Source organism: Ambystoma mexicanum, chromosome 12, assembly GCF_040938575.1.
Source record: "Ambystoma mexicanum isolate Mex_15411 chromosome 12, UKY_AmexF1_1, whole genome shotgun sequence".
Lineage (NCBI taxonomy): Eukaryota > Metazoa > Chordata > Amphibia > Caudata > Ambystomatidae > Ambystoma > Ambystoma mexicanum.
Window position 1 is genome coordinate 398,553,313 of NC_090936.1, and position 27,312 is coordinate 398,580,624.

The 27,312-nt window shown below is 46.6% G+C and overlaps 1 protein-coding gene across 2 annotated transcripts in view; it reads right to left on the reverse strand.

The window, feature by feature from the left end:
• ERGIC2 (ERGIC and golgi 2) overlaps positions 1–27,312 on the reverse strand; it is a 796,925-nt gene that overhangs the window by 16,094 nt on the left and 753,519 nt on the right. For both annotated transcript variants that reach the window (XM_069628528.1, XM_069628529.1), the window contains one exon: positions 25,014–25,093. In XM_069628528.1, the coding sequence (XP_069484629.1) occupies positions 25,014–25,093 (80 nt within the window). The remainder of the gene's footprint in view (positions 1–25,013; positions 25,094–27,312) is intronic.

A 27,312-nucleotide genomic window follows, 5' to 3' on the forward strand; every position in this document is an offset into this window, starting at 1 on the left:
GGTTTTCATCCTCGTTTTCTTAGTATTGAGATTAATAATGATTCAGGAAACCCAGAAGTCGAAAGGAGACTAGAAGTCATGAAAAGAAATTTGGAAAAGGCAAAGGGGGTGTTGGCGGAGAGTAAACAAAAATACAAAGGGTTTGCCGACCGTAAAAGAAAGATTAGTCCTCAATATAGTGAGGGAGATTTGGTGTGGTTATCAACCAAGTTTTTGAGAATTAAAGGAAGAAATAAGTTTTGTCCTCGTTTCGTAGGACCGTTTGTTGTTGAAAAGGTGATTAATCCAGTGGCTGTTCATCTTAAATTACCCAGTCATATGAAAACTCATCCAACTTTCCATGTTAGTTTATTAAAACCTGTGGTTAAAGGAACTAGATTAACACCTACTCCTTCAGCAGTTGTGATTGAGGAAGATGCTTCCAAAGAATTTCTGGTTAAGAGAATTCTGGACTCTAGAAGAGTAAGAGGAAAGCTACAGTATCTCATTGATTGGGAGGGTTTTGGTCCTGAAGAGCGCACTTGGGAGAAAGCAAGTGATGTGCATGCTCCTCGTTTGGTTGAAAGATTCCATAAAAAATTTCCATTGAAAAGTGGCCCAGGGACTGGGCGTTAGGAGGGGGGTACTGTCAGGTTGGAGCGACATATTCTTTACATACAGTATCATATGGGATACATTACTCACCGTAATCGTATTCCTGATGCTTGCATCTGCTTAGATTCACATGCTGTGCATAGGCCGACATCTAGTGGAAGCTGCAGAGTATTACAGTTTGTTTTTCGAAACTCGAAAATGGGCGTCGACACAGGCGTGCCAGTAATATTATCCCTAGCCAATTTTGCCCTTAACCTTCATTGCAGTCTATGGAAAATGCCCCAAGCCAAGATGGAGGTTCTCAGTCTAAATTCTAATTGGCTGGAGATTGTTTATAGGGAGGACAATGAACATTCTAAACTGCCTTTCATCGTCCTAGCCCAGCTGAGAGGTCGTGTGCCTTGCAGCTCCTGCTTAACTTGTTCAAGGGTGACAAGTTTCAAGCAGTTGAGCGGAATATCTGAAAGTATAACAGGAGTCGTGTATGGAGTTTGGTGGAGAGACAGGACAGGAGTTAGAAATTTCTAATTTTCTGAGAAAAGAAGTTTTCAAGTCTCAATCACAAGATAAGTGACTTTCCAGTTTTGATGAACTTGTAAAAAGGTTATATTAATTTAAAGGGATTGAATTCGCAAATCTGTATCTAAAGAATTGAAGCGTGTACGTTTGTTTTCATCTCTACGTGTCATTTCAAACTAGCGCGTGAGTTTTTTCCCGTTACTTTGAGCCCGCTAGTGTGTGTCTGCGCGTGAGAGTGAAGCGCAAGCGTGAACTTTGGACTCGCGTTTACTGTTCATATACGCGAGGGTTTTTTCTACGTGATAAAATAAAAGCGTGTGTGCTTTTTCCCACGATTTGGTTTTTGCGCGTATGCATATTTTTTCGTGGGTTGGACTTTAGCGCAAGTGAGTTTTTATCGCGTCTTGGACTTTAGCGCGTGTGCGTTTTAACCGCGATTTGGATTTTCAGCGTGTGTGCGTATTTCCCGCGACTTGGAGAAACGCGTGTGTTTTTTTTCCCGCGGTTTGGATTTTCAGCGCGTGTGCCTATTTCACGCGACTTGGAGTAAAGCGCGTGTGTTTTATCCCGCGGTTTGGATTTTCAGCGCGTTTGCGTTTTACCCGCGGTTTGGATTTAAGCGCGTGTGCTGGCTTTCCACGTGAAGATTTCATCGCAAGTTTAAAATTCGTTCCTGAGTAAAAGACACTCTACAAAGAAAATATAAAAACAAATACAAGAACTTAAAAGAACTTCCTTAAACTTATTTGAAGAACTTTAGACCTCGTTCAAGAATCTTAGGGTTGAGCAGACGAACTACAAAGTTAAAAATTACATTCATGGACCTACTGAGAAGGCTGAATCATCTATAAGATTCTGGTCCACAAGTAAGGAAGTCTTGTCTGCTTATCACTTCTCTGGGCATACTGAAGAGAAGTACCAGGTATGGTTTTTTAACTATTTTGGTAAAGGATATAGAGTTTAAGGTTAGTATAGTAACCCATTGAGTAATGAGGTGTATTGCATGTTTAGGTTTTAACTACAGGTGAAGAACCAGCGAGTTGATAGCTTCCAGCCTGGTGTTTGTTTCTTTGTCCCTTCCCCCTTTCCCCTGAAAGTGAGGTAAACTGAGCAGTTATATATATGTCAGCTCAGAGTGCCACATTTTGGGTGGATTGTCGGGGGTTCAGCAGCTTCTGCAGAAACCAGGTTCTCAGCATGACAGCGGGTCATAGCACAGTTTTACACCTGGGTAGATGTATCTACTGGACTCCTCTGGTAGCTGCAACATATTTACATATGCAGCAGCTGCGTTTTTCCGAGGTGGGGGCCTCCTTGTATGACGGTATAACGCAGGCACAACGGGAGGGCCTTGGAAGCAAGACCACACAAGCAGCAGCCAAACACTCCGCCTTAAAAAACATAAGCGCATAGTATAGTAAAAACGAACAAATTACAATTGATTACTCGCAAGAGTATGTTTACAAAGGGCAGTGTGCTCCTGTGATTGGCGAGGCCAAGGTGCAGGTAGATGGTTATGCCAGGGGGGCGGCCAGTGGCCGTTTTGGGCAAGGGCGATACAAGGTAGAGATGGCTCGGGAGGTCAACTAAGGAGTGGAAACATGGCGCCATTTTAACAAGTTGCTCTGGGTACTAATGAGTGAGTTCAAGGCTGGCTGTGGGGATTCCGTGGCAGGGCCTAGGCGTCGATAATAGGCGCACTATGGAGCGCCACACGGGAGAAGGGGAGGCCAGTCGCTACAATGGTTGTAGCAGCCTCAGTGGTGCAAAGTAAGCAGCGCTCACAGTGTGGGACGCGCGAGGCACACCTCATGGGCCGGCACGCCACACAGGGCAGGTAGACTAGGTTGATGGTGACAACACTCAGACAGGGTGGTATGATGGCATACATGCAAGGGTGAAGTGACATAAGGCTTGTAAGATGGCTCGGCGGGTTAAGCGCTCGATGCTGTGAACTGTTTGATTGCAGGTCCCAGGTTCAAATCCCGGCTAGATCCATTTAACCTTTTATCCTTCCGCGGTCGTTAAATGAGTACCAATTTCGATTGGGTAATAGTATTGGTAAAAGTCGCAATAATGACCACGGAAGGTATTGGACTTTTGGGGGTTTATCGTTTTAGGGTGAGACGGCTTTTGGATTCCCCGGGGGAAGGGAGTTTATGTCTTGGTGGGGCAAGCTTGGCCGGTCATCTCACCCCGCTGTAGGTATTAACGAGGAACCAAACAGAGGTTAAGGATGTTGTTTCTGGTTATAAGCCTCATGTAGTATGAAGTAGGGGAGGTGTACATCCGGTATGGTAGGCATATTCTCATTACAGGTACAGATTTGTACGACACGGGTAACACGCAGAACTTATGAACGGGAGGTCGCTCTCAGTGGCCAGAGTGAGCCAGTATGGAACCAAAGCCAATTGCTATTGAAGGGACGCAGGGACCGCTTAAGTCTGAACAGCATAACGCCAAAAAGCAAGGTTCCTTTAGTATGACGCTGGACACAGGGACAGCATGATTTTGGAAGGTAGGACGGGGGCCATCCGGCGGGCGTTACTGGTTATAAGGAGGAATAGGAACAGGACGCTGGGGTAAAGGGCTGCCTTTGGGAAGCGGGACTTCAAGAACAGTCCAGCCAGACCAGCCCATACTCCGTCCATCAGGGGTCATTGAACAGGTAACGGGGGAGCTTGGTCTTACTGGAAGGACAGAAGAAGGAAAAGAGGCCGAGGTAAAAGGAGAATGGCTGGGCCCCGCCTGGCATGTTAGAGGTTGGTGAATTACTAAAAGGGCAGGCTATCGGCAAGAGAGTAGGTTTGAAATGGTACAAAAAGTATGCAGCGCAACTTCACCTAGCAGGAACGGCGCTCTCTCAACAGGGTAACCCTTGCAAAGGTTTGAACAGGTGTCCGGTGGAGCTTGGTCTTGCTGGAAGGACGGAAGAGGGAAAGGAAGCCGAGATAAAGGTAGAAGTGCCTGGCTCCTGCCGGTCATGATCGAGATTGGTGAATTGCTACCAGGACAGGCAATCAGCAAGAGAGTAGAGTGAGGTAAAAGGCAAGCTGGTTTTGAAATGGTAACAAAAGTATGCAGCACAACTTCACCCGGCAGGAGCGGCGCTCCCCCAACATGGTAACTTCTGCAAGGGCAGGAAGAGCGAGGATAAGGGGACTGGAGGCTGCAGCCATAGGGCCAGGGGTTGTGGTAATCAGGCATATTGGGAGATAAAGGCCCGGGTGTTCTAAGAGGTACAGCAGAACGTAAAAACTGTAAATTGACTTGCTGCTTTGTCATCCCATTAGCATCAACCTGGAGGAGAAGGAGATCGGTATAGGTGTCTAGGGCGGGGGCAAGCGGGACGGCAGAGCAAGAGGAGCCGACGGCCAGCAAATTCAGGATGGTGCGGCACGGGATGCCGGGAATGAAAGGGCCGCAACTGCGTGGGCAGGTGCGCAAGTTACTGGAGAATCACCAAAACCAGACAGTTGGGTCAAACACTGAGGAGGTAACGACCTCACAAGCCCGGGAAGGGGGGCTCTAATGCGGAAATGATGATCTCAATTTTATTGCAGGAGCTGCCAGGTCAACTGGGTGAAACCGAAATTGTACGGTCGAAGTATTCCTGAGACCGGAATGGTGAGGCGCGATTAATCACCCAGCAGTGAAGAGGTCTAAGCAGAAGCTAAATTGTGTAATGGCGAAGTTCCGCAAGGGGCAGAGGCTTTGGGCAGATCAGGCACGGCCTGATTGGTGCATGGATCACCATTGGAATGGAGCTGTTTACAGGAAGCTATGCACAAAAATTCCTGTGAATGTAAGGGAACGAGCAAAGGGGGAGCCACGGTGGGCGGTAACCCACCCGTGGCGTGGCGGTGTTTGGCCGAACAAACACAAGAGACAGACTCCGGATGAGCCAGGAGAAAGTCGGAAGGGTCTTCGCTCTTCTCAGACCAGTGCCCCTTGAGAGCCTAAGCAGCAGGGGCATCTGGGGGGGGGGGGAACAACAAGGGCTCAGCTTCCCCCCAAGGACACGGCACTCTCCCCACCCAGGAGCGCCTGCAGGGGCAGGAGAGGCTCGGACGCAAAGGTTGGGAGAGTTGGGCCTATTTTGGACTCTTGGGGAAGGAAAGGGGGAAGCAGATTATTTGGACACGGAGCAGTCGCCACATCTTCTGAGTGTTTTCCACTAATGTGTGCAGTATGGTTTTATGATATTGTGGAAATAAATCTGCGGCCTTTTTATGCCAAAAAACAAAGCAAGACTCATTGTACACGTTTCTGGGGGGGAGAAAGGGAATGAGCTATTGCTATGTGTTGGGCCCAAAATGGACAAATGCCAGGGTTATGACAGTGTCGACGAATGGAGCAGAGCAAAATGGAGGAGGCACCCTGATAACCCGGGCGGTGTCCTCCTCCTGTACTCCCCAGTCTGGGAAGAGGGGAAGGCGCCGACCAAAAGCGCGCCGGAAGAGATGGAAAGCCCGCGAAAAACGAAAAGCGCAGCGAAACCTGAGGAAAGCCCGCAAAGGGCAGACAAAAGAAAGGGAAGGGGCTACCCCCTTTATAGCGGGCGGGCTCCTTACTGCAGCCAGCATCCAGCCGCAGCAGAATGACGCCCGCTCGCCTACACGGAGAAGAGAGTTTGTTTTCCACACACCCACCCTACGAACAGAACAAGCAGAGAAGCCTGGTCGTCGACGTCGCAGGACGACAAGGCGGTGTGGTGGTGTTTGGCCGAACAAACAAGAGACAGACTCCGGATGAGCCAGGAGAAAGTCGGAAGGGTTTTCGCTCTTCTCAGACCAGCGCCCCTTGGGAGCCTAGGCGGCAGGGGCGTCTGGGGGGGAACAAGAGCTCAGCTTCCCCCAAGGACACGGCACTCTCCCCGCCCAGGAGCGCCTGCAGGGGCAGGAGAGGCTCGGACGCAAAGGTTGGGAGAGTTGGGCCTATTTTGGACTCTTGGGGAAGGAAAGGGGGAAGCACGTTATTTGGACACGGAGCAGTCGCCGCATCTTCTGAGTGTTTTCCACTAATGTGTGCAGTATGGTTTTATGATATTGTGGAAATAAATCTGCAGCCTTTTTATGCCAAAAAACAAAGCAAGACTCATTGTACACGTTTCTGGGGGGGCGAAAGGGAATGAGCTATTGCTATGTGTTCGGCCCAAAATGGACAAATGCCAGGGTTATCGAGGGTGAGGGGAAAGTGAGCATGTCACAACAGGGTCGAGGGGCCTAGTGTGGGCTGTTGCGGCTATGCACTATAAACATCCTGAAAAACAAAAACTACTTGAAGCGAGTCACATCCACTAGTATAACGGGGATCATTAACATTGCAAACCGTTTCACCAACAAAGGGCAGGGCTGTGCTCGGGCCATCGCACCAAGCACTTCATTACCAGCACTGAAAGGAAGAAGCAAGTTAGCCCGCGACCTCACCCTTTTCTGACCTAATTTGAGAGCCGACATTCCCAGTGCACGGATGCGAGATTACATAAAATGACAACCCTTAAACGCATCGTGCGCTATTGGGTGTTTCTAGCCTTGATTGTGAAACAGGCTGGCGGAGTTGTTGTGCTGACAGCAGTGGGGGCAGACACCCACTTTGAAACAGCTACTAAAATGAAAACAGGGGCTTAAACGCCAAAAGGCAGGGAGCAATGTCCTCTGCCCGCGTACATACCATGGCTCGTGAAGTTGAGTCTGCTGTAGCCCGAGTGGGCTGCACGTACAATGTCCTGTGCCAAAGACATTTTTGTTCTCCTCCTCCTCCTCTTCTTCTTCTTCTGCTCGGTCTCTGGCATGGCGATGATTGCAGGGAACCAGGCAGTGGTCGGCAGGCGCATTTCAGCGCTGAAAAATTCAGCATATGATCAGGGCCGGTCTCGCTGACCGCAACAGTACACCCGCCTCTCAGCAGCTGCTAGTCGCACACAACTCGGCCTTATTCCTTACCTGCACCCTCCCTCCTGGGTGTCTGGCGCAAATCCATTCCCCTAGCCCTCTTTTAGCTCATAAAGTACGCACTCCCAGCCGCAACACTATCTTAGCTGAGGAGAGGCCACTCTGCTCCCACTGCACCCCTACTCTTTGACCCGACACACTCATTACCTGCACATCAGATGAGACGCCCTATCCCCATTCATATCAGCGCGGGGCCACTGCCATCTACCATCTCCACTGGCAGCAGCACACAACCTGTCCACTTTACTCACATATAACACCATATAATAAATGAACTTTGCAGACTGTACACTGTTTTATCATACTGCAACCCTGTTAACCAAGAGGACATGTACTCCCACCCAAGGCAGCCCATAACGCTGATGGAGCTAGCTGTAAAAAAGTAACAATGCTACTCACCTTACAATCATGGGCTAGAATTTATCAAACACTGACTTGATAACATTTTTTAATGGCTTTTCCAAGTTTCCAAAAGCAACACTCACATCTATAACAATTCTTAATACCCGTGTTCAAATCATCGGAATGACTCCCTGCACTTAATACACATTACCCAAGGTGGATTGCTTCACTACTGCTGTCCACCAAACACCAGCATCATAGACAATGAGCCTCATTACAAGTTTGGAGGTAGCCATGCCTGTAATACAGGCAGGCTACCTCCCCCAAAAAAAACTTTTAATCCGCCACCCGCGAATGGGCAATTTCCGGGGTATTCGGCCCTGCCAGACCCCATAATTGCCCTTTCGCGGGTGGCGGAATCGTGTGATCCCTATTCCATTTGAGCCCCACAGGGCTCAAGGGGAATGGGGATGCCTGTAGCACCGGCACGGTTCATTGCCGTGCTGGTGCTACAGGCATTCTGTGCTCACGGGCACCCTTCATTCCACCAGGTCAGACCTGGCGGAATGAAAGGCACCCGTGAGCACAACTCGGGTTTGCAGGTCCGGATACAACGGTATCCGGACCGGGAAACTCGCAATGAGGCCCAATGCTATTCAGAGCAACTGGCAGAAGCAGTGATCTTGCACATATTTGATTTTACTAGTTCTTAGTCACATTAAGCAGATCTTTTAGTGTACAAACAGACCCAAGTGGAACAAAAAGTGAACTAAACGTTGAATAGTTGTAGTGATTCTAAAATCTTTTTAATGAGAAAGATGATTATGAAAAAATCGGATGTTATTAAAAAATGTGTTAACTCATTTCTAGAACCATCACGTGCAGAGCAACAGGCAGGAAGGACCTGCAGGCTAAAACACCACAAAGTACAAGACAAAGTCATTCGGGACCTGTGCGCGCTCGTTTCTCTTCAGAAGCGCTACAGTTGCAGAGAGCTGGACGAATTATATCTGCCGAGATACAAAGTAGCGCTTCAACCCACTCCATCTAGTGATCAATATTGCAGACACTTCGGATGTGTCCGGCTGGAATTTGTGAGAAGCTGGAAAACGTTTTTCTGCCCAAAAGCACCACCTAACCACGATGCCCTGGACTGACTTACACTTTCTTGGCCCTCCCTTGCCCCTCATCCAGTAAACAAACTGAACAGGGCGCTGGGGAGGTGCCAGTGAGTGCACCTCCAGTGAGATGCGCGACTACTGATGCAGCTCTCTTGCAGCAGTGGCAGAGTGTGTCCTCTCGGCCTCGCAGATGTGGAGCCGATACAGTCCCTGCACCGTATGCATTCCATTCTGGACACGCGAACCAGTCATGCATCTCTCCCCTCCCCCCACCCATGACATTCCATCGGCAGGGGGAGGGACCTAGTAGTCTGCCTTCTCCTTCGGCGTCTCAGACCTTTAAATGGAAAGTGCTCGGTGCAAGCAAGTATCGTGCCTGCGGTCTGCCCCCACAGCACCGGCTTCACACGGGGGACGTGCTGGCACAGGCCCGGAGAAGGGAGACATGCCTCAGTCTCCTCGAAAACCGATCACTCCGTGTTGAAAGACACACATACATGTGACATCACTCCTGATTGGGGCAAAATATGTCAAAGAAGCCTCTATTGGATTACATCATTATAGTACAACAAATGTACACTTCGTACGTCGGCCATTGTATGGCAAAGAATTTTATGTTGTCATGCCGACCACAAACACTGCTTCTTGGAACCGTTCTTTACTGTAGCAATGGTGTTGATATTTTGGCTTATGCCAAAAAGCACCAAAACCAATAAGCAGTCCCTGTCCTGTGGATACAAAGGTCTCTCTACTATAAAGCCTTTCATTGATACGACGTGCGTCCCTAAGCACAGTATTTGCTTTCACTTTGATGTTCACCCGACTGGCTTTGATGTGATCCTTTTACTGGGGCTGCTTGCACACAACAGAGATGACGCACGGCACGGACGCCCAATGGCAGGCGACGTGCTCCCAGACAACGGGTGACGCACGCCACGGACGCCCAATGGCAAGCTGCATGCGCCGAGAATCGAGGCGCTTCATTGATGAGGAGAGCCAGAAACATACACTGACTTTTCACAAGTCCAGTGGAGACGAAGGTGCCAGTATCCTCTTCCTCCGACAGGGCTACCCCAGCAAAGCCCACCGCCCCTGCCTTCAAGAATCCTGAGACCGGCAAAGGGAAATGGGTGCTTCGCTGCCGCCACCTTTTACATCGCTTTATACATTTCGTTTTTTTTAAAAAATGTTTCTTTGAGTGTTGCAATGCCACACTTTTTTGTTGATAAACTTCCCTATTCTGAATTGGTTTTCATGCGTTTCAAAAGTGACTTTAGTGTCTTGCATGAACGTGCTATAAACAACCAATGAAAATACAATTTCTTGCTATATCTTAACTGTAAGACTTCTCCTGTTCAGTTTTCTGCATCCTTTGAGTCCAAGAGGTTCTCAATCTTAGAAAGTCAGTAAGATGTATTTGTTCATGTAGCACAGTGGTCCTCAATGCCCCACAGCCATCAGAGATATCCTTGAAGGAGTTTTATACATTTCCATTGTGCAATTCTGTATTGCTGGTTTAAATGGAAACATTCGGGCTGCATTTATTGTCCATCGTGCCATTTCTGTCACCCTTGTACATGAGATTACTATGTCCAAGATGTCCTTGAATGACAAACCTCTTGACCAACAATGTTTGATTAAAAATCTTTCGCTGTGGGTGCCAGACCGGGTGATTAACCAAGAACGAGGAGTTATTCTGTCACCTTATTTCCATACTGTACCTTTCAAAGCACGTTGGAACATCCCATGTATTTGGCACAAGCTGCATTTGCAGAAAACTACCGGTAAAGGAAATCAAACATATGATGCAAGTGGGATGACTTGGTAGCCCCCAGATGCTGTCTGGGTTGTCCACTTGAATGGTAACTCATGCAGAAGTGGAACAATTATACATTGTAAAAATGACCTTTTGTCTATTTCACTTAAAAAGACCCTGTAAACCCACAATTTGATGGATCAATTATTGACATGCTTGCAATCTTTAAGTCTGAACTACCCATCGGATCAAACTATTGAAAAGCATTTTAATAATCGTTCCATGTTTTCAAAGTAGTTGTGTGCTCCTTTAGTGAGGTCTTACAGCATTTGCTGGGGTAGAAATGTAAAACATGTTGGCGATGTAGAACTGCGCCATTGGCGCGATGCAAACCGATTATCATATTTCAACTGTGATGCTGGATTCAGCGTCTCCTGCTCTACGTTAGTTTACCCACATGGTATACTCCATCCAGCTAAACGGGGAAAGGTGACTTGATAAAAGAAGAGATTTGATGGCAATGTATTATTTCATTTTGGGAGGCAAGCAACCAGTGGCTGTGTTTCTTGGTCCAGAGTCAGAGCCTGAGGTTTTTTACCAGCTTCTGGGGAGCTGTATGTATTTATGAACAAGTGTCTGACCAGCAAAGCTCCACTTCTAAGAGTAGAACTCATCTGCCGTTCTACCGAGGCTAGTGGATCCTCCTTTCCCATCAAAGGTGGGGTGGCCTCGTTGACCCACAGAATTGTAGATCTGTAGAGTATCCGCCCAACCAGGAAACGAAGTGTGCCGAACATTTCATACATTGCAGGAGACATTTAATGCTTCTAGAGTCTTGTATTATAGGTTCCCCATGAGGACAGGCAGTTCAGCTCAAAGAAGTTAAAGAATAACAGGCAGCTTATCCATCACCAGTTGCATTAACTATATGATAGCTCTGCATGGGCCTGGCCCTGCCCTGACGCAGTGACAGATGAGAAAGTCTCTGCATAACTTTAAATCATAGCGAGATTACAGCTGTGCATTGATGCTCCCTTAGGACATTTTGATTTTTCATAAGTAAAAGTGATTTCAACATTTTAGTTATGTAGGGAAGCTGAGAATAGGATGCCACAGCTTCGCACTTCACTACATCTCCTCCTGCCTTTTATCTCTGTGCCAATGTTTTTTGAGGTGGTGTAGTACATCATACATCTGTCCCTTTTATTTATAAGCTCTCCCACATCTGGTAGCCAAGGAAGGAAACTAGCTAGAGTACAGTGAGCTTAAGTGATGTGCCCAAGATCACAACATGTTGGACCACATAGGGTTAATGGGATTAGAATTGATATGGTCTGGTTCCAAATGTTTTAGTCTAATCGCTACTCCGGATCACTCCTCTTTTGGCCAGTCTTTTTGGTTTATAAAAATACGTTATACTTGTGTTACTTTGTACGTATAAGCCTGCAACATTTGGTAGATGAGCAAAAAAAGCATAAGGACATAACATGATTTGCTCAATACCACTCCATTCTGATTAAAACACAGAAACTGGTACTAGAATCCATATCTTTTGGCAACACGTGAACAAAAACAACTCTTCTGTTCCCCTTGTTTCTTTGAAGCACTGGTGTGGTTTTGGCTTGTGTATAAATATTAGGCATTTGCCAGGCGCTGCTATTATATGCCCAGGTACTTGGCCCATTTTGCAGCTGCTACCATCGATGGGCAGTTAATATCACTTTGGAAGTGCCTGGCAAATACATTTCCCATGCCTACACAAAGGCCAAAATTGTTGGCATTGCCAAGGTTTAGGACGATTTAACCGAAAATAAATGGTCGCAATGACCAAAAGTTCTAAAAATTCTACCACCAAAGGTTCGAACACCAAAATTTCGAACCTTTGGTGGTAGCATTGTAAAAAAAATAAAAAATAAAGGAACGGGGGCTGCGGGGGTGTCCTCCGCATCGCCCCGCTCACTATACTTCATGGAATAGTGAGCAGGGGTTTGCGGGGGACACCCCCGCAGCCTTCCGTTTAAAGAAAAAAAAAAGAAAAGGACCCTGTGGCACCGGTTCCCGATCACGGAAGTCACAGAAGTGAAAGGGAATTGGTGCTGCAGGAACCCAGCGTGAAGATGAAGGTAAGTGGGGTTTGTTTATGTTGGGGGTGTGGGTGGGGCTGTGCTGAGGGTGTGGGTGGGGTGTTATGGGTGTGAGTATGTATGTGTGTTCGCATGAGAAAGGTGCAAACTTTTGGTAGTTCGCACCTTTCTCATGCGAACGTTTTGCCTGCGGTAGTTTCAGCCGCGGGCAAAATCACTTGGATTCATTGCCAATGCTCGTTTCATCAGTCTTGGACAGCACGGACCACAGCAGGTTATTTTATTGTGTTCAGATCTGGTGGGGCAATAGGGGAACAGTTCTTGACTAGCTCCCATTACTGCGAGTAGGACCCAGGAGGTGAGCATTAATACTGAAGTCTAACGGAGTCAGTCATGGTTAAGATCTCAGCCCAATGTTGTACAACGTGCACGGCAGACTACCAAGAATATCTGAGATTCATCAATAGCACTGCATTCAGTGTGCTGATGAGGCATGGATTATGGGTCTCTTTGTAAGGTAGGACGAATATGGTGCCCAGAAAAGATGTCTGATCGAAGTCACCACACAGGCCTAGGTTAATTGGCTGAAATTTATAGTGGCCAAGACAGAAATTATGCTTGTTAGAACAGACAGGGAAATGAAGTTGTAAAAGCTCGAGAAGTCAGTGGAAATATCCCTTTTCCCATTACCCAGGTGTAAACATCAAAGTCCTATTTGATCAAATACATGAATGCATAAATGGCAGCAATGGTTAAGACTGGGTAGTTCCATCTCATGACTGTCTGGGGTTTGCAGCCTTTTCTGTTATATGATCTGCAATCATTTGTCCAAGTCTGTCTGGATAAGTTTGCAATACAGAAATATGCTGTACGTAAGCTACCAGGGTACCTAAAGAACAAATTACTTCCTCTCAGTAATGTTCTTTCTGGCGGATCTTCCTCCCGCAGATTCCTCATCTATGATTGGTATCGTGTTACATCGACCAGAGTTTTTCGATGGAACTGTTTCGGACACATTTCCATTGAAAAAACAAAATCGACAGAGTTGGGCGTGGTGGGTAAGAGGATAAAAAGGGTAGGGAGGGGGTTGGTATACAAACATAGGGAAGGAGGCTATGGGGAGAACCCCCCAAAATTATCAAAATAAATATGTCAATAAGTTTTTTTGATGTCATTTTTTCAGTAAACATTCCAATAAAAAAACTCCAGACGGCAAAATGACATAGAACCCTATGATTATGTGCAGCTGCTCTTCAGAAACTTTCCGCCACCAAGGGGCACAGAGCAGCTCCACATGACACCTACCTGCCCCGCACTGGACATGACATCAGAGACAGTATATATTGAGGAGCCATGTTCCATGACCTTAGTTCCACCCTTTTGTCCCTGACATTCTAATACGTAGGTACTGCAGAACCAAGAAGTGATAGCACTCCGCCAAGATGGGTAGGTTGGGAGAGCGATGAGGAATCTGTGGGAGAAACAACTATCAGAAGAAACATTACAGTGAGCTAAGTATTTTGTTCTTCTAATGGATTTGTTCCTCCCATGGATTCCTAATCTATTATACACTCCCATAACAGTACGTAGATCTCCAGATCCAGGGAGGAAAGCATCAACACCATCTGTACCATAAACCTATAAGACCACTCTACCAAAGTGAGAATTCTGCCCAAACTGTGAATCCAAGCAATGTTTGGCGAACGTGTGCAGTGACGCCCCATAGCTGCCTGGCAAATATCCAGGACGCAGTCCTCTCTGCAGGGCAGAGGTGGGAGCAGTCCACTGGTGAAATGAACAGTGAGACATTCAGGCACAGCATTACAAGCTACATCGTAGCATCCTGAAACGCAGAGGAATATTCTCCTAGACAGACTGTTTGGTTACACCCATGCCAACACAGGAAACCGCTTAACTCACAAAAAATTGGTTACCTTTCCTGCCTGCCCTCGTCCAAGATATTTAGTAGGCGAGTCACTGCCCCGGGTCCAGCTGATGGAATCGTTCCTCTGCCTTAGAAGGACGAGGCAGAGAAAGAAAAAAAAAACGACAGGAAGATGTATCTTATGAAAGCGATGGAAGTCAGAGACCACCTTGGGTAGGAAGGACGCCCTTCCTCTCAACGTCACCTATGTAGCAAATACCAAATACGAAGGCTTAACAGACGCCTGGAGCTCACTCACCCATCTAGCGAGGTGATGGCAACCAGGAAAATCAATCACCTTATGGGTGAGCAATCTTAAAGAACAAAAATGCAGGGGCACACATGGAGTGCTCATCAGAAAAGTCAACACTAAATTCAAAACCCATGCTGAAAGAACAAACTGGCGCCGGGGAAACAGAATGCACATTCCCCTGCATAAATTGCATAACTGTGGGGCTCGTAAGGAACAAGCCCTGCTCTGCTGTCCTTTTTAAAACTGATAAAGCAACATGGCACCCTTTCATGGTGCTAATCTGCAAGGCTGACTGGGCTAAAGAATGCAGAAAATCCAGCACAGAGGCACTGTGACGAATTGAGATTATGAGGACGAAGCAGAGAATACAAAAGGGGCCGTCCAGCCCGAACTGCTAAAGCACTTCCCTTTTTCACAAGACCACAAGCATCTGCAGACATGTTTCGGCCTACAGACCCAAGCTACTCCACTGATGACGCCAAACAAGGCCAAAACATGAACTGCCCCTTTTGGGGTGTGACCATGCCCGATTTGCATATCGTCTTTCCCCTTCTGTAATGGCTTGGCAGGCTGAAAAACAATGGTCTGGAGGGTTGCCCAGAGCTGTGACTGTGGTTGTGATTTATGTGACCAACTTTTGGTTTGTCTTTAGTCACCCAGCGATTGTCAAGTATGCCCACATAGGGGTCCTGGGCCTAGAGACCGAAGCTACTCCTCACTGATGACGCCCAAAAGGCAGAAACATGTTTGGGGATGCTTGTGTTCTCGTGCAAGGAATGTGATCTAGCAGTTCTGGCTGGACTGCCCCTTTAGGAATGGGACCAAGCCCGATTTGCATTTGGTCTTTCCCCATCTGCAAATGGGTTGGCAGGCGAATCACGATGGTCTGGAGGGTTCCCCATAGCTGTGCCGGTGGTTATATGTTTTCAAAACCTTCAAGCCATTAACTTTTCGTTTTGCTGGATAGCCTGAAAACCTGTCATTTTCCTGCCCGCTATTCATGGAGCTGGACAACCCTGCACTAATGTGTCTTTGGAAGGAAGTTATGAAAAAGATTTCAAATAAGAACATGAAATAATGAAATGGTGTTAGTAATTTTATATATGTATGATTATGATATGAATATGTATGGATTTTTATACAATTTATTAATAATTTGATGTATTCAACGTTATTTTAACTGTACAATACTTGAAATAAAATGAAACCTAATTCACATTATGCATTTATGTCATCATTCTGCCCATTACCCTGGCCTTGCATCCGAGGGATTTTCTCAGCAATAAAAACTCTAACTAGCAAAGAATGGGCAAGAGAATCATTTACCCAAAATAATAACCTCCAATTATCGAATGGTGATGTTTTTAAGAAGTGGGCATTTTGTATAACAATATGGAAGATTACTTTTTTGAGTGGATTAAACGTTTTCTGCTGCTTTACTGGCCTGTTAAGACTTAACCTTCAAAGATGTTAGCATGCCCTATTTTATTTACAAGCCCCAGTCTAGTTTAAACAATTCCCATGCCTTAATCCACTCAGGAGAGATTGCATCCATAAAAAAAGGAAACCCCATGGCCAAAACAATTGAAAAAGTAGGTAACATACGAGAGTAAGCATTCCAACGTTGTTCAATATGAACACGTAACCCTGCATGGGCCAAACACTTTACTGTCAGCAACGCATATTCTGAATTATGAAAAGGCAGAGAGGACCATGACTGACATCAAATAATAGAGACAAATCTCCAAGTATGTGATGTTAGCACGGAGATACTATCTCGCCTTATGAAAATGCATAAGAAATAAACCAGCTTATCTTCCAAACAACATAGGCAACTCATTATAAAACAAAGTTAACTGTGACCTCAGTTATTAACTGCCATGGAATATTGTTCAGATTTGTATTCCCTGTATGTATAGGATGTCAGACCAATGACTCTCTTCCAAGTGCTAGGAATGTCTAATAGTGACAGTAAAACAATAATGAATGAGTTTATATAATTTAACAGGTGTGCATTAATAAAATCGCGGCAAAAAGTCAGTAAAAATGCTGTGCTTTGACCAGGTAAAGGTGTACCCATTATACCATTTGAGGGGAGCAGGAGTTGCAGGGGTGTCCCCCACTCCCCTTAAATGGTATAATGGGTCCGGGGTTTGCAGGGGTATCCTTTTTGCAGCAATTTCTTGTGTAAATGGCAATTTTTGCCGCGATTTTAACACATGGGACCATTTAACAGCATTATTGCATACCGTTATGTATTAAGAATGATTACGCACTATAAGTGGTTGTGAAGTTCTCAAAATACTATGCATCTTCCAATATGCTGCCCCTCTACTTGCCTAATAGAACAGGGAAGACTGACCGGCAAAGAAATAGTAGCTGCCCAAACATTCAACACAAACAACAATACAATTGATTATCTTAATCAAGCATATCAAACGTGGCCATTGGTTCTGGTGGGTATTCCACAGTCCTGAGTGGAAGCAGAGCCTGGCCATACTCCTACAGGTTGAAGTTGGCAGCCACCAGAACTAATACAGGGGCATCACCGAACTAATACTGGGGCATCACCCCCTACTCACGACGAGACGCAATAAACAGTCTCACTACACCTTATCTTGCCTTGAAAATGACCTCTAATGTTCGAAACGCGTGTCGGCAAAACTAATAAACACTTGTTACTCCACGAATCAAGAACGTGGAAGCCTTGTTAGAGAAACTTCTCTCGCAGAATACTACAAGTGCCTAGCGCGTATGTGGATGTTATCAAATCACTTTCACAATTTCAGCCAAGGACAGTGGGCCACTGTCCCAGACCTGTACCACACGCAGCAGGACATGCAACAATCCCACGTACAAGCGTGGCAGTCCAGCTTTTCTAGTGTTCCCACAACTAGTATACCTATTGAGATCATACAGCAAGCACAGTGTTGTGCTTGTGGCATGCCGACCGACACCAATCGGAACATCTCTCGACAGGGGTGCCCACCACTTCATATCCTTTCTGTTGGGCACCACTTCCCCCCCTCCTCCTCTGGTGGACTTCTGGAATTATTAAACATTGCTTTTGGCAAAATGGGGCTTGACAATGAATAAAGAATAAGATGGCTTGACAAACGGGAATCACTTTAAGACAGAGGAAAAGAAAAGGGGCATGAGCACAGATATCAAATACAATTGTGCTGCAGTAACAATTCCGACTGTTAGGAGTTTTTCTTAATACCACTGTGACCAACTTTAGGGGTGTGCAAGGCTATCCCATAACAATAGCAGTGGTCGAAGCGGGAGGGAGCGGTGCTCCTCTACTTCTTTTAATTAAGTTTTACCCTTCCTATACTTTTATTTTAGAAAGAAACCGTTCCGGAACGGTTTCGTTTTAAAATAAAAGTGTGCGAAGAAGTTGAAACTTGCACTTTCAGTGCACTGCAGAGGACTTTTCCTTAAAGAGCAGGCACATGTTTTTGGGGGGTTTTATTGTGCATGGGAGGGGGCGCAGCAATGCGGTCTGTGGGGAGAGGTGAAGGCCAGTAGGGAACATAGTTCCACTACTTCTTTTTGTACACTTCGACCACTGAATAGGCCAATCTCTCACTGGGCTGGTAGGCGTTACTTAGTCGCAAAGATTTATTTACTCTTCAGACAAGTGAAAATGGGTTAAGTACATGTCACCCACACAAAAAGTAGCTGGTAAAAGGATGAATCAGAAGTCAAGTAAACACAAATGTATGGAAATAAAACCGTAATGTGCCCAAAGGAAGCAAGATCACTAAAAAGCTCAGAATATTTTGTCAAAACAAAAAGTAATACGTTTCAGCGTTAAGGTGGGAGAAAATCTTTTGTTAGCAAAATAATAGCTTTACAAATAAAAATCACAAGCAATTCTAACTATCAACTTAAAAGTCTAGTTCAAACGTTCCGCAAAAGTTACAGGTCAGTAATAGAACAGTGCTCCAGGTAAGATTTTGAATTGGGAGTATTTTACTCCCTATTTTTAAAGTAACATGATTTTTTAAGGAGTAAAAAATGTAAGTCTAATTTCCAATAAGAGTATTTTATAAGTGAGTAAAAATATGTTTTAACTGTAAAACAGGAATGTTTTTGTAATAATTATTCATTTGCACCTAGTTATTCATACACATTAAAAGATGACATGCATTACTAATAACATGTCTGATGATTGTATCTGCTTAGATTCACGTGCTGTGCATATAGTCCGACATCTAGTGGAAATCGGGGAGTGTTGCATCTTTCTATCGAAGATCGAAAGGGGACGTCGACATTGGCGTGACTAACACTATCCCGAACGTGACATGTGGTGTACCCAAAATCCCTCACGAGTCGAGGTCCCTCTGGTTGTGTTTTTTCTGCCGTGAGGGAGCCTTATAGTCAGCGTGAGCGAGTACAGAAGAGAGAAGGTGTAAGAGGTCTATGTTCCTTCTACTCCATGAGTGGGCGGGGGGGCGTATGTGAATCTAAGCAGATACAATCATCAGAAATGCTATTACAGTGAGTAAAGCATGTCTTCTGATGCTTGTGAATTTGCTTAGAATCACATGCTGTGCATAAATTAGCGAGAAGTACCCAGAGATGGTGGTGGGATGTGTGAAGGAACAGTAGCAAAGATGTCTTAGCACCGCATGTCCCACCTGAGAATCAGACCTAGAGTGTGTATCTAGGCAGTAGTGTTGTGTACAGGTGTGTACGGAACTCCAGGTTGCTGCTTTGCAAACGGAATCAAGAGGAACATTTGCAATTAATGCTATGGTAGCCCCTGTGCCCCGAGTAGAGTGTTCTCTAGGCGTGAAGGGTAGATCTCTCTTGGCAAGAGTGTAACAGTGTGATGCAGTTTTACGATCCACTTAGAAATAGATGATTTCGAGACAGGGGACCTCATTACTAGTCCAGGGGTAGTCTTGCCAGTAAAAATTGGCCAGCTGCCGCCGGACTCGTGCATTTTTCTGGCGCCTGGCTCCACAGAAACACCGGGGGATTACGACTCCATTGTTCCTTGAAGTCAGGCGCCGGAAAAATGTAAATCCACATTCCCATTTGAGTCCCATAGGACTCAATGGGAATGGGGATAAGGGAAGCACCGGCACCGTTAATAACGGTGCCGCTGCTTCCCGGAAAGTCTGAGCGAGTGCCGTTCCGCCCCCCAGGTCTGACCTGGCGGGAAGGACGGCACCCGCCCGCAGACTTGTAGTGTGCTGGTCCGGTAAAAACGGTGCCGGTAGGCTTACCGGCACTGTTACCGGACCGGCACACTTGTAATGAGGCCCCAAGGTCCCCTTCTCTAGCAGCTGCCACTGAGACAAAGAACTGGTTTGTTTTTCTTAGTGGCTTGGTTTTTTCCAAATAGCAGATAACCGCTCTCCTTGCCTCCACTGTGTGGAGGCCTCTTTCCGCCACATTAGTGGGGTTGTGGAAAAAGGTGGGTAGTTCTATGGACTGGTTTACACGGAACTTTGAGACAAATTTGGGCGCAAGGCGAGGGTGTGTGCGCAAAACCACCTTGTCTTTGTGAATCGTGACGATTGGGTCCTGAACTGAAAGGGCCTGCAGTGCAACAACTCTTATAGCGGTGATAGCCACCAGAAAGGCAGTCTTGTAGGTGAGTGCTTTAAGGCTAGCCTTGTGCATGTGTTCAAAGGGAGGCCACATTAGTCTGGTAAGAACAACATTTAGGTCCCACCCGGGAGCTGGGTTGGAAATAGGGGGATGAAGTCTTTTTACCCCTTCCATAAAGGCTTTAATTACAGGAATTTTCAAACATGAAATCTTGCTCTGGGACGTGGTGTAAGCCGAAAAGCGCGGCTAAGTGGACTTTAAGAGAATTGAAAACCAGTCCTGAATCTAACAGGTGAGCTAGGTAAAGGACGATTTCTTTAGATGAACATCCAATAAGATTGATACCCTTGCCATTACACCAGATGACAAAGCGCTTCCATTTGCTGGAGTAGCAATGCCTGGTGGTAGGTTTCCCTGTCTCTCCGAGTATGTCTTAGCAGCCTGGCTCCTGAACATGTGACGAATCCCTCTGTGGAGGAGAAGGAGGCGAAGAAAGGGGATCTAGGCAGTGGCGTCCGGGTGAGGAGTATGCATTGGCGATAGCCAAGGGACCTAATCCTCCGCCTGATCCTGCTCCCAGTTTAGGTCCTGATCAGTCGGGTCTTGTGCAAAAGGATTAAGGTCTTCATAAGAATCCTCCTGTGTTGGGTCATCTGGGACCTCCAAGATATCTTCCTGGTGACCCTGTGCAGAGATGGGTAATTTCTGCAATTTGCAAGGAATGGGGCAGGAGTCCTCTTCCCTGGATCTTTTGAGTGTAATGTACCAGTCTGAAAAGTCATTGTACTGGGCCATTTTGTCCATGTATTGCTCCAACCTCTCCCTAGTCCATAGAGAAGAGGCAGAAGGGTCTGGAGGAGGAAAAGGCTGCCCAGGAGGGGGAGATCTTCCCAATAAGGCCTTAGAGAGAGGCTGGAGGCCTCAGAATACTCCTCTTGACGAGAGGCGGTGTCCTTGTGCTCTGTGGCTGCCGAAATGATAGCTGAAAGGCTTTTGGGAATTTTCTGCAGTTGTATTGAATGTCTCGACGACTCCACTGACGCGTTAGGCGCATGTGCGCCCTTGGATGGTGTGTCGACGACTGTTTTTTTAGGGTGAACGCCCGTTGCAGAGGTATGCCCAGTCGCATGCCGTCAAAGTGGTTGCGTGCAGGGTGCCAAAGCGCGAGGTTCGGAAAGCGCCGTCAAAATCTTCGGCAGCCCTGTGGGCGTTGTGCGCTTCTACGACGACTCCGTCGAAGAAGCCTTAGTTTTTGTGTGCTTGGGTACATGTGGTGCATCGGTGCCCTTGTTGCCGGGGTGCGATTTCCCCATAACAGTGCCGATGGCCTGTCTGTCGGGGACAAGGATGGGCATTTGGCAACCTGAGGACTGCGCTGAGAGGTGGTTGGCTTCCAATTCAGAAGCCATGGCTGCTGACGGATTCCTTGTCGACCGAAACGACAGCGCCAATGGGGGAAAGGCTTTCGGCCTGCATAGCGTAAGCTGCCCATCGTTTAATCGGCCTGTCTCAACGTTTTCGGTCGAAAGGGCTTACAGGCCTTGCATGAGTGCTCATCATGGTCCCCAGGAAGACACTGATTGCATCGGCGATGGGTGCCCTTCCAAGGAAACTTGCCGTTACATGACGGGCAGAATTTAAATGGAGTCCTCTCCTTAGCAGAGGGTAGCGGCAACCAGACCATGAAGAGAAAGGGAGGGGTAAAGGAAATACAGACTCAGAGAGGAATAAACCCAGGGCACCACTTCACCTACTGTGAGGGCCTGGCCGGAGGGCCGAGGCCACGCGGTCGACAGTCGTCGAGCAGTTGTAGATGCGTCGGTGGCAGGAAACCCACAAAGCAGTTGTCAGTCGTCGAGAAGGTCTGTCGGGGTGAAAGAAGAGGCACAAGGTCCTACGGGTTTGCTTCCTTTTTTTTGTTGGGACTATTTTTACTTCCCGCTTTTATTTTTTGGGAGTATTTGCCTATTTTTAGGGCGTAAAAGTGTCAGATACACCCCTGATCTGTAGGGCTAACTTAGAAGCTTGCTTTAGGTGCATTATGAAAAAAGTCTTCCAATAGGAAACAATCGGACAGTGTCAGTAGTTGGAGTGCTGTTATAGTGTCTTACCAGTTATTAAGTACTGATGGGATCTTGTGAAGAATGAACAGTGCCTATCTGGGGAGTCAGAGGAACCGCTTCAGACTATTCCAATATCGAATTTCCACCACCCAAGATCCTGCAAGGAAGGATGTTAAGCCCTATCGAGAATGCTGCTGTGAGATGGGGTGAGCAAAAGGGGTATGGAATATTGCCCCTGAAGCGTCTTCCTTTTCCCTCCCCCCCACCCCCCAAGGAGAAGACCAATGACTCAGCATGGATTAGAAGACCCAGTGAAGACTACCATGTGAATGCCAGCTGCTGAAGAGGTTCATGGATAGATTGATGGGCAGAGCTTTTGGGTCCGGACTGGCTCTGGCTGGCACTGACTGCAGTCTCCGCTTGTACACCCATGGCAATAGAAGGTGACAGGAGCTGGACCACAGGATTCCAGATTATGAAGGACCTTTGTTTAGCAACCCATGATGAAAAATAAGGCCAGGATTCAGCTGGTAGCTAGCAGTCCAAGTGACCCAGCAAGGGTCCAAAGGAAATGATGCAGGTACGAAGGACACCAGCAAGCTAACTCTGCCCAATTGCCAAAAGTAAAAGCAGACCATGAAAATCAATGTCCTGAGATGATGTTGCACATCAAGGTGAGCAGTGATGAAAGCAGATAGGTGTCCCAGCACTGGAGGAATCCTCTGTCAGACTGCACAGACATTCAGGAATGAAGCAGGCCTCAGTCCGACAAGGTTCAGGGGGTGTAAACAGACAAGCAGGACCGTAAACTATTAATTCTTACTGGTTCAGAGGAGGAAATCACCTGAAGAGGTTTATCTTGGTCTAGAGAGGCAGCAGTTTGCCTTAGGCAGTTGGCTTTGCCAATGAAGGCTTCAGTCACATTCTGCAGCATCCCTCTTGGCACTCAGTGCATCGATTTCAGGATGCAGTGGTTGACTACAGAAGGCCGCCAAAACCGCTGCGTATGCGCTAGGGGGTCCCCACAACCCACCTGCCAGCTGACTTGCAGCAAGAGGTCAGTCGCAAGTTGGATGTGTATTAGGGTGTCAGACCCTCTATCCCAGCTAGAACTGGTCCCTATTCATCCAGTTTCCCCTTTGTAAGATCTGTACTGAGCCCATGAAAGGATAACAAAGACAGGGCTTACAACAAAGAGGAAGCCCTTTTGGCTACAACACTGCACAAAAAAGCTCCTCGACAGTAAAAGAAATGAAGGTTTACTGGAGTGAACATAAAAATGAAAAAATTAGGGAATTACTCCCACTAGCAGGAACGCACCCTCCTTGGGTGGAAAACACACACAGTGTTAAAAAATTATTAATGAGGGATAGGCTCCTCCTATAGTGTTATTAGCACCCGGGCGAGGGAAGCCTGCCAATCAGGTGGCTAGGAACGCGGGCATGAACTGCTGATGCAAGCCTGTGTTCCTAGCCAGCCTGACGAGAATCTCCCTCTGCTGCCATCTTCCCCCCCCACCCCCTTCACCTTATTTCAGCTGCAGTAGCCCTCACCACCGGAGCCACTCCTTCCTGGCTCCAGCTGGCTGCCATGGAAAAGCAGGAGGGGCTCCGTACAGAGTCCCACCTTCACATTTCCATGATGGCCATCTTTGTAAAGGATGTTCCTTCATTCAACGGGATGTGCCTTGCGTCCCATTGAATGAAGGAAAATCTTTTTTTTTTTGCCACCCCCGGTTACCGCTTTGGCAAACTGGGGTGATAATATCCTGTTCCAAGGGCTGGAACGGGGGTTAACGGCCCGCAGCCCTCGTTATCCGCCCTTGCTTTGCTTGGGCCGATAACTTGGGCTGCTGGGCCGTTAGTTTAACGCCATAGGTGTACTACTCAGAAATAGAATGGTGAACATGTCCCTCTGCACTGACAGCCATAAGGACAAGGACTGGTCAGCTGCCCCAAAAGACATTATTTGGAGTGGCAAGAGGATTAAAATAAAGGAAAAAATAAGACCCTCACCAATAACCAGGTTACGAACAAAAAGCCAGCAAGCATGAGTCTCATCATAGAGTGAGGATGGAAAGCAGGACATTCTTTCCCGACACTTAAGCATCTTTTCCCATGTGATTTACCAATGATTTACACAACTAATATGTATGTTAAACAAAGCACTGCGGGTTATAGTAGAACATTTTGGCTGCCAGCAATGAAAAATACCTGCTTAGGCTACAATAACTTATAACGATAATGGCCATATTGGCTGATGTGAGGGTTATTACTGCTAGCCGCAGCCTGTTACCAGCAGACCGGCGCCTCAGTCATAAGCACCCTGGGAAACCAACAGAGGTGCTAATGTGGAATTTTCACACTTTTTCTTTGATACAATGGCACTTCGGGTAAGCAGCATTGCATCAAAGAAAAGTATTGCTAATCCAAACTGGCCACCACGGAATAAGAGCAACGAAGATCTGCACGAAGCACCTTTTCTATTTCCATGGGGGCAGAAGGACACAAGTAGGAGCAGTGCAGGGTGGTAAGGGCGGCGAAAGGTAGTTTGGCGGTCTCCAGGGGTAATAAATGGAAGGTGGGCAGGCACAGACTGGCACAAGTGCTGCTGGCAAAGAATTCAGATTGTTGGCCTGGAGCATTATAGCTTGTGTGCGCCCTGAACAATGGCCCTGGCCAGTGCACTTGCGCCAGGTGCTAATTTCTGAATTTCTGATAATCGCCTAATCAGAATAAAGACATTGCAAGTGCTTTACAATTATAGAGCTTAGCCGCAGTGTTTCGGGTTTTCATTGCAGTCACTGATTTTATAAGGTAAACAGAAGGAACTTACTGGTGTTGATTTATAGACTCCTAATTTGAAACGACAGCAGATGATGTCTACAATAAACTCAGCAATTCCATGCAAGATCCCTGCAATAAACGTGAACATAAGGTAAAGAATCACAGCATTGAAGAAAAGCAATCTTTTGTTATCAAACCTAAAACATGTCTAGTGTTTCAAACACTGTTAGGAATCTATACAGCCTTGGATGAGAACTACGCGATTAAGCAATAAAAAAAACAGATGACATGGAAAATATGCGTTTTGCGTTCAAAACATTACCAGAAATGAAAACTTGGTTGCTTAAAAAGGGCATTCTTGGGTTGCGAAAGAAATAAATGTAATACTTTTGCCTCCGTATATACAAATCAGAGGATACTGTTCTGCAAAAGACAAAAAAAAGAGTTGGGCAATATTGCCTCCAGCGGCGGGTATTAATTGTCCTGAAGCACAGCCTAATGGACAAGTGAAGCAAGGCTAGATTAAACATGGTGTACGGTACCTAATGTCTGCCGCTGCCCGTCGCGGCAGACAAAGCTTTTACCACACATTTTCCGTGCCTTCATAGCCACAGTGTCTAGGGAGGCAGAGAAAACATGAATCATGCCTGGCTGTCTCAACTAAGCCAGAAGCAGGGAAGTTTGGATAAACTTAGGCGAAAATTGGGACCCCAATGATTTCTGCTATGAAGAACAGCGATGAGCGCTCTGACCATGCCACATTTTTCTAAACGTGCTTTTACATCTCCTCTGGTGCTGCACAAGTGTGGGGAAGTATTTATTGAGGGACAACAACTCTGTAGTAGCCATCTGGCTATGTGTTTGAATTGGGACCAAAGTCAATCCAAGATGGCCGCCGCCTCCTCGTGCAGGGGAATCCTGCTTTGCCTGGCCAGCCACCTCTGGGATAAGGCAGTCTCACTTACAAGGAACCTCTCCTGATAGCCGGCTGGCGAAAGCCGACCCCAACACTAAGGCCCCTCAGTAAGGCTCCCGTCTGGACCTGGTGGGTTTGGAGGGCCCCCTCATCCTTCCTTCCTTCACCCCTGCAGCACAACATGGAACAGTCTCCTGGACTCATGAAGGCAGACTTTGACCCCACGATCCTGGGGCTCTGGAACTTTTGCACTCCTGTAGAACACTTATGAGTTATGGCTCATCACCTAAATCAAATTTTTGTTTCATGTGCTTTAGCGTGCCTTTTGCAAAATACAGATTTGGATGACTTTACTTCTGTGCAGCCATTTTCGTTTCATGTGCTTTAGTGACCCTTTTGCAAAAATGTAATTTAGGTGACTTTACATCTGTGCAGCCTTTTCTTTTCTGTGCTTTAGAGTGCCCTTCAGGTGGGTGAGACCTTCCTTCTATGCGCACTGCTTATTTTCACTTACTTGCAGAGTCTTTACTGAGTCCTTCCTGTTTGGCTTCCTGTTTGATGTTGCTCTCACTCGATGAGGTGTGGCTATGCCAGTCTGTGTAATCGTCTGTGTGATCGCACTCATCTGACTCACATGCTGCCTGATGTAGCCCCCTATAACACAAGGTGAGGCTTTGCCAGTCTATACACACACACACCTTTTTATATCTGTAACTTTATGTTTACTCTTGCACTTAACCAACGTACCATGGACTTTCTGTAATTAGCGCCTAGATGCCTCAGGGCTTTGTGAGCTGAAATAAACGCAACAATAAATAAAAGAAATAATAAAGAACAGGGTTTTATGACATTGTGGCCCTGGTGATGAAGGAACAAGGTCATCCTTGCAATGCGAGGTAAGGACGAGGGACTTCAGTCCCGACTAGAAGCTATGGATAGTGCACAGTGCAGCATTGCTGCCGCAGCAAATTAACAGGTAGCAGCAGCTATTACTAGGACACTCAGGATGGCCGAACCAAGGGAATGTGTTATTCTGGGCGTTCTAATAGAGGTGCCCTGAAAAAGAGTGCTAATGTACTATGGCTTTGAGTTCCAAAAGTCATGGTCAAAGGACCAGGATTTACTATTTATAAAGGCCTTTAGTTTTTCAGTCCCCTCTTCCTTTGTAGGGTTTGGCTGTCCATGACCGCCAGAGTGAGACACCAAACAAGTTACCTACCTTTCATAACTTAATTAGATTGCTATATGCAGTTGGCAGGTGGTGGAAGAGGATCTAGGCCACATGATCAGTGCCCCACCCACCTGTCATTCACTGCAATCTGTCGGTGTCTTTTTGGCACTCTTTCTTAGACCCACTAGTTTCTTTTGCTACTTTAGCTACTAGCAGCCTTCCAGATAAGGGGCGTATGATGCCTTTTTACGCACTTAAAAT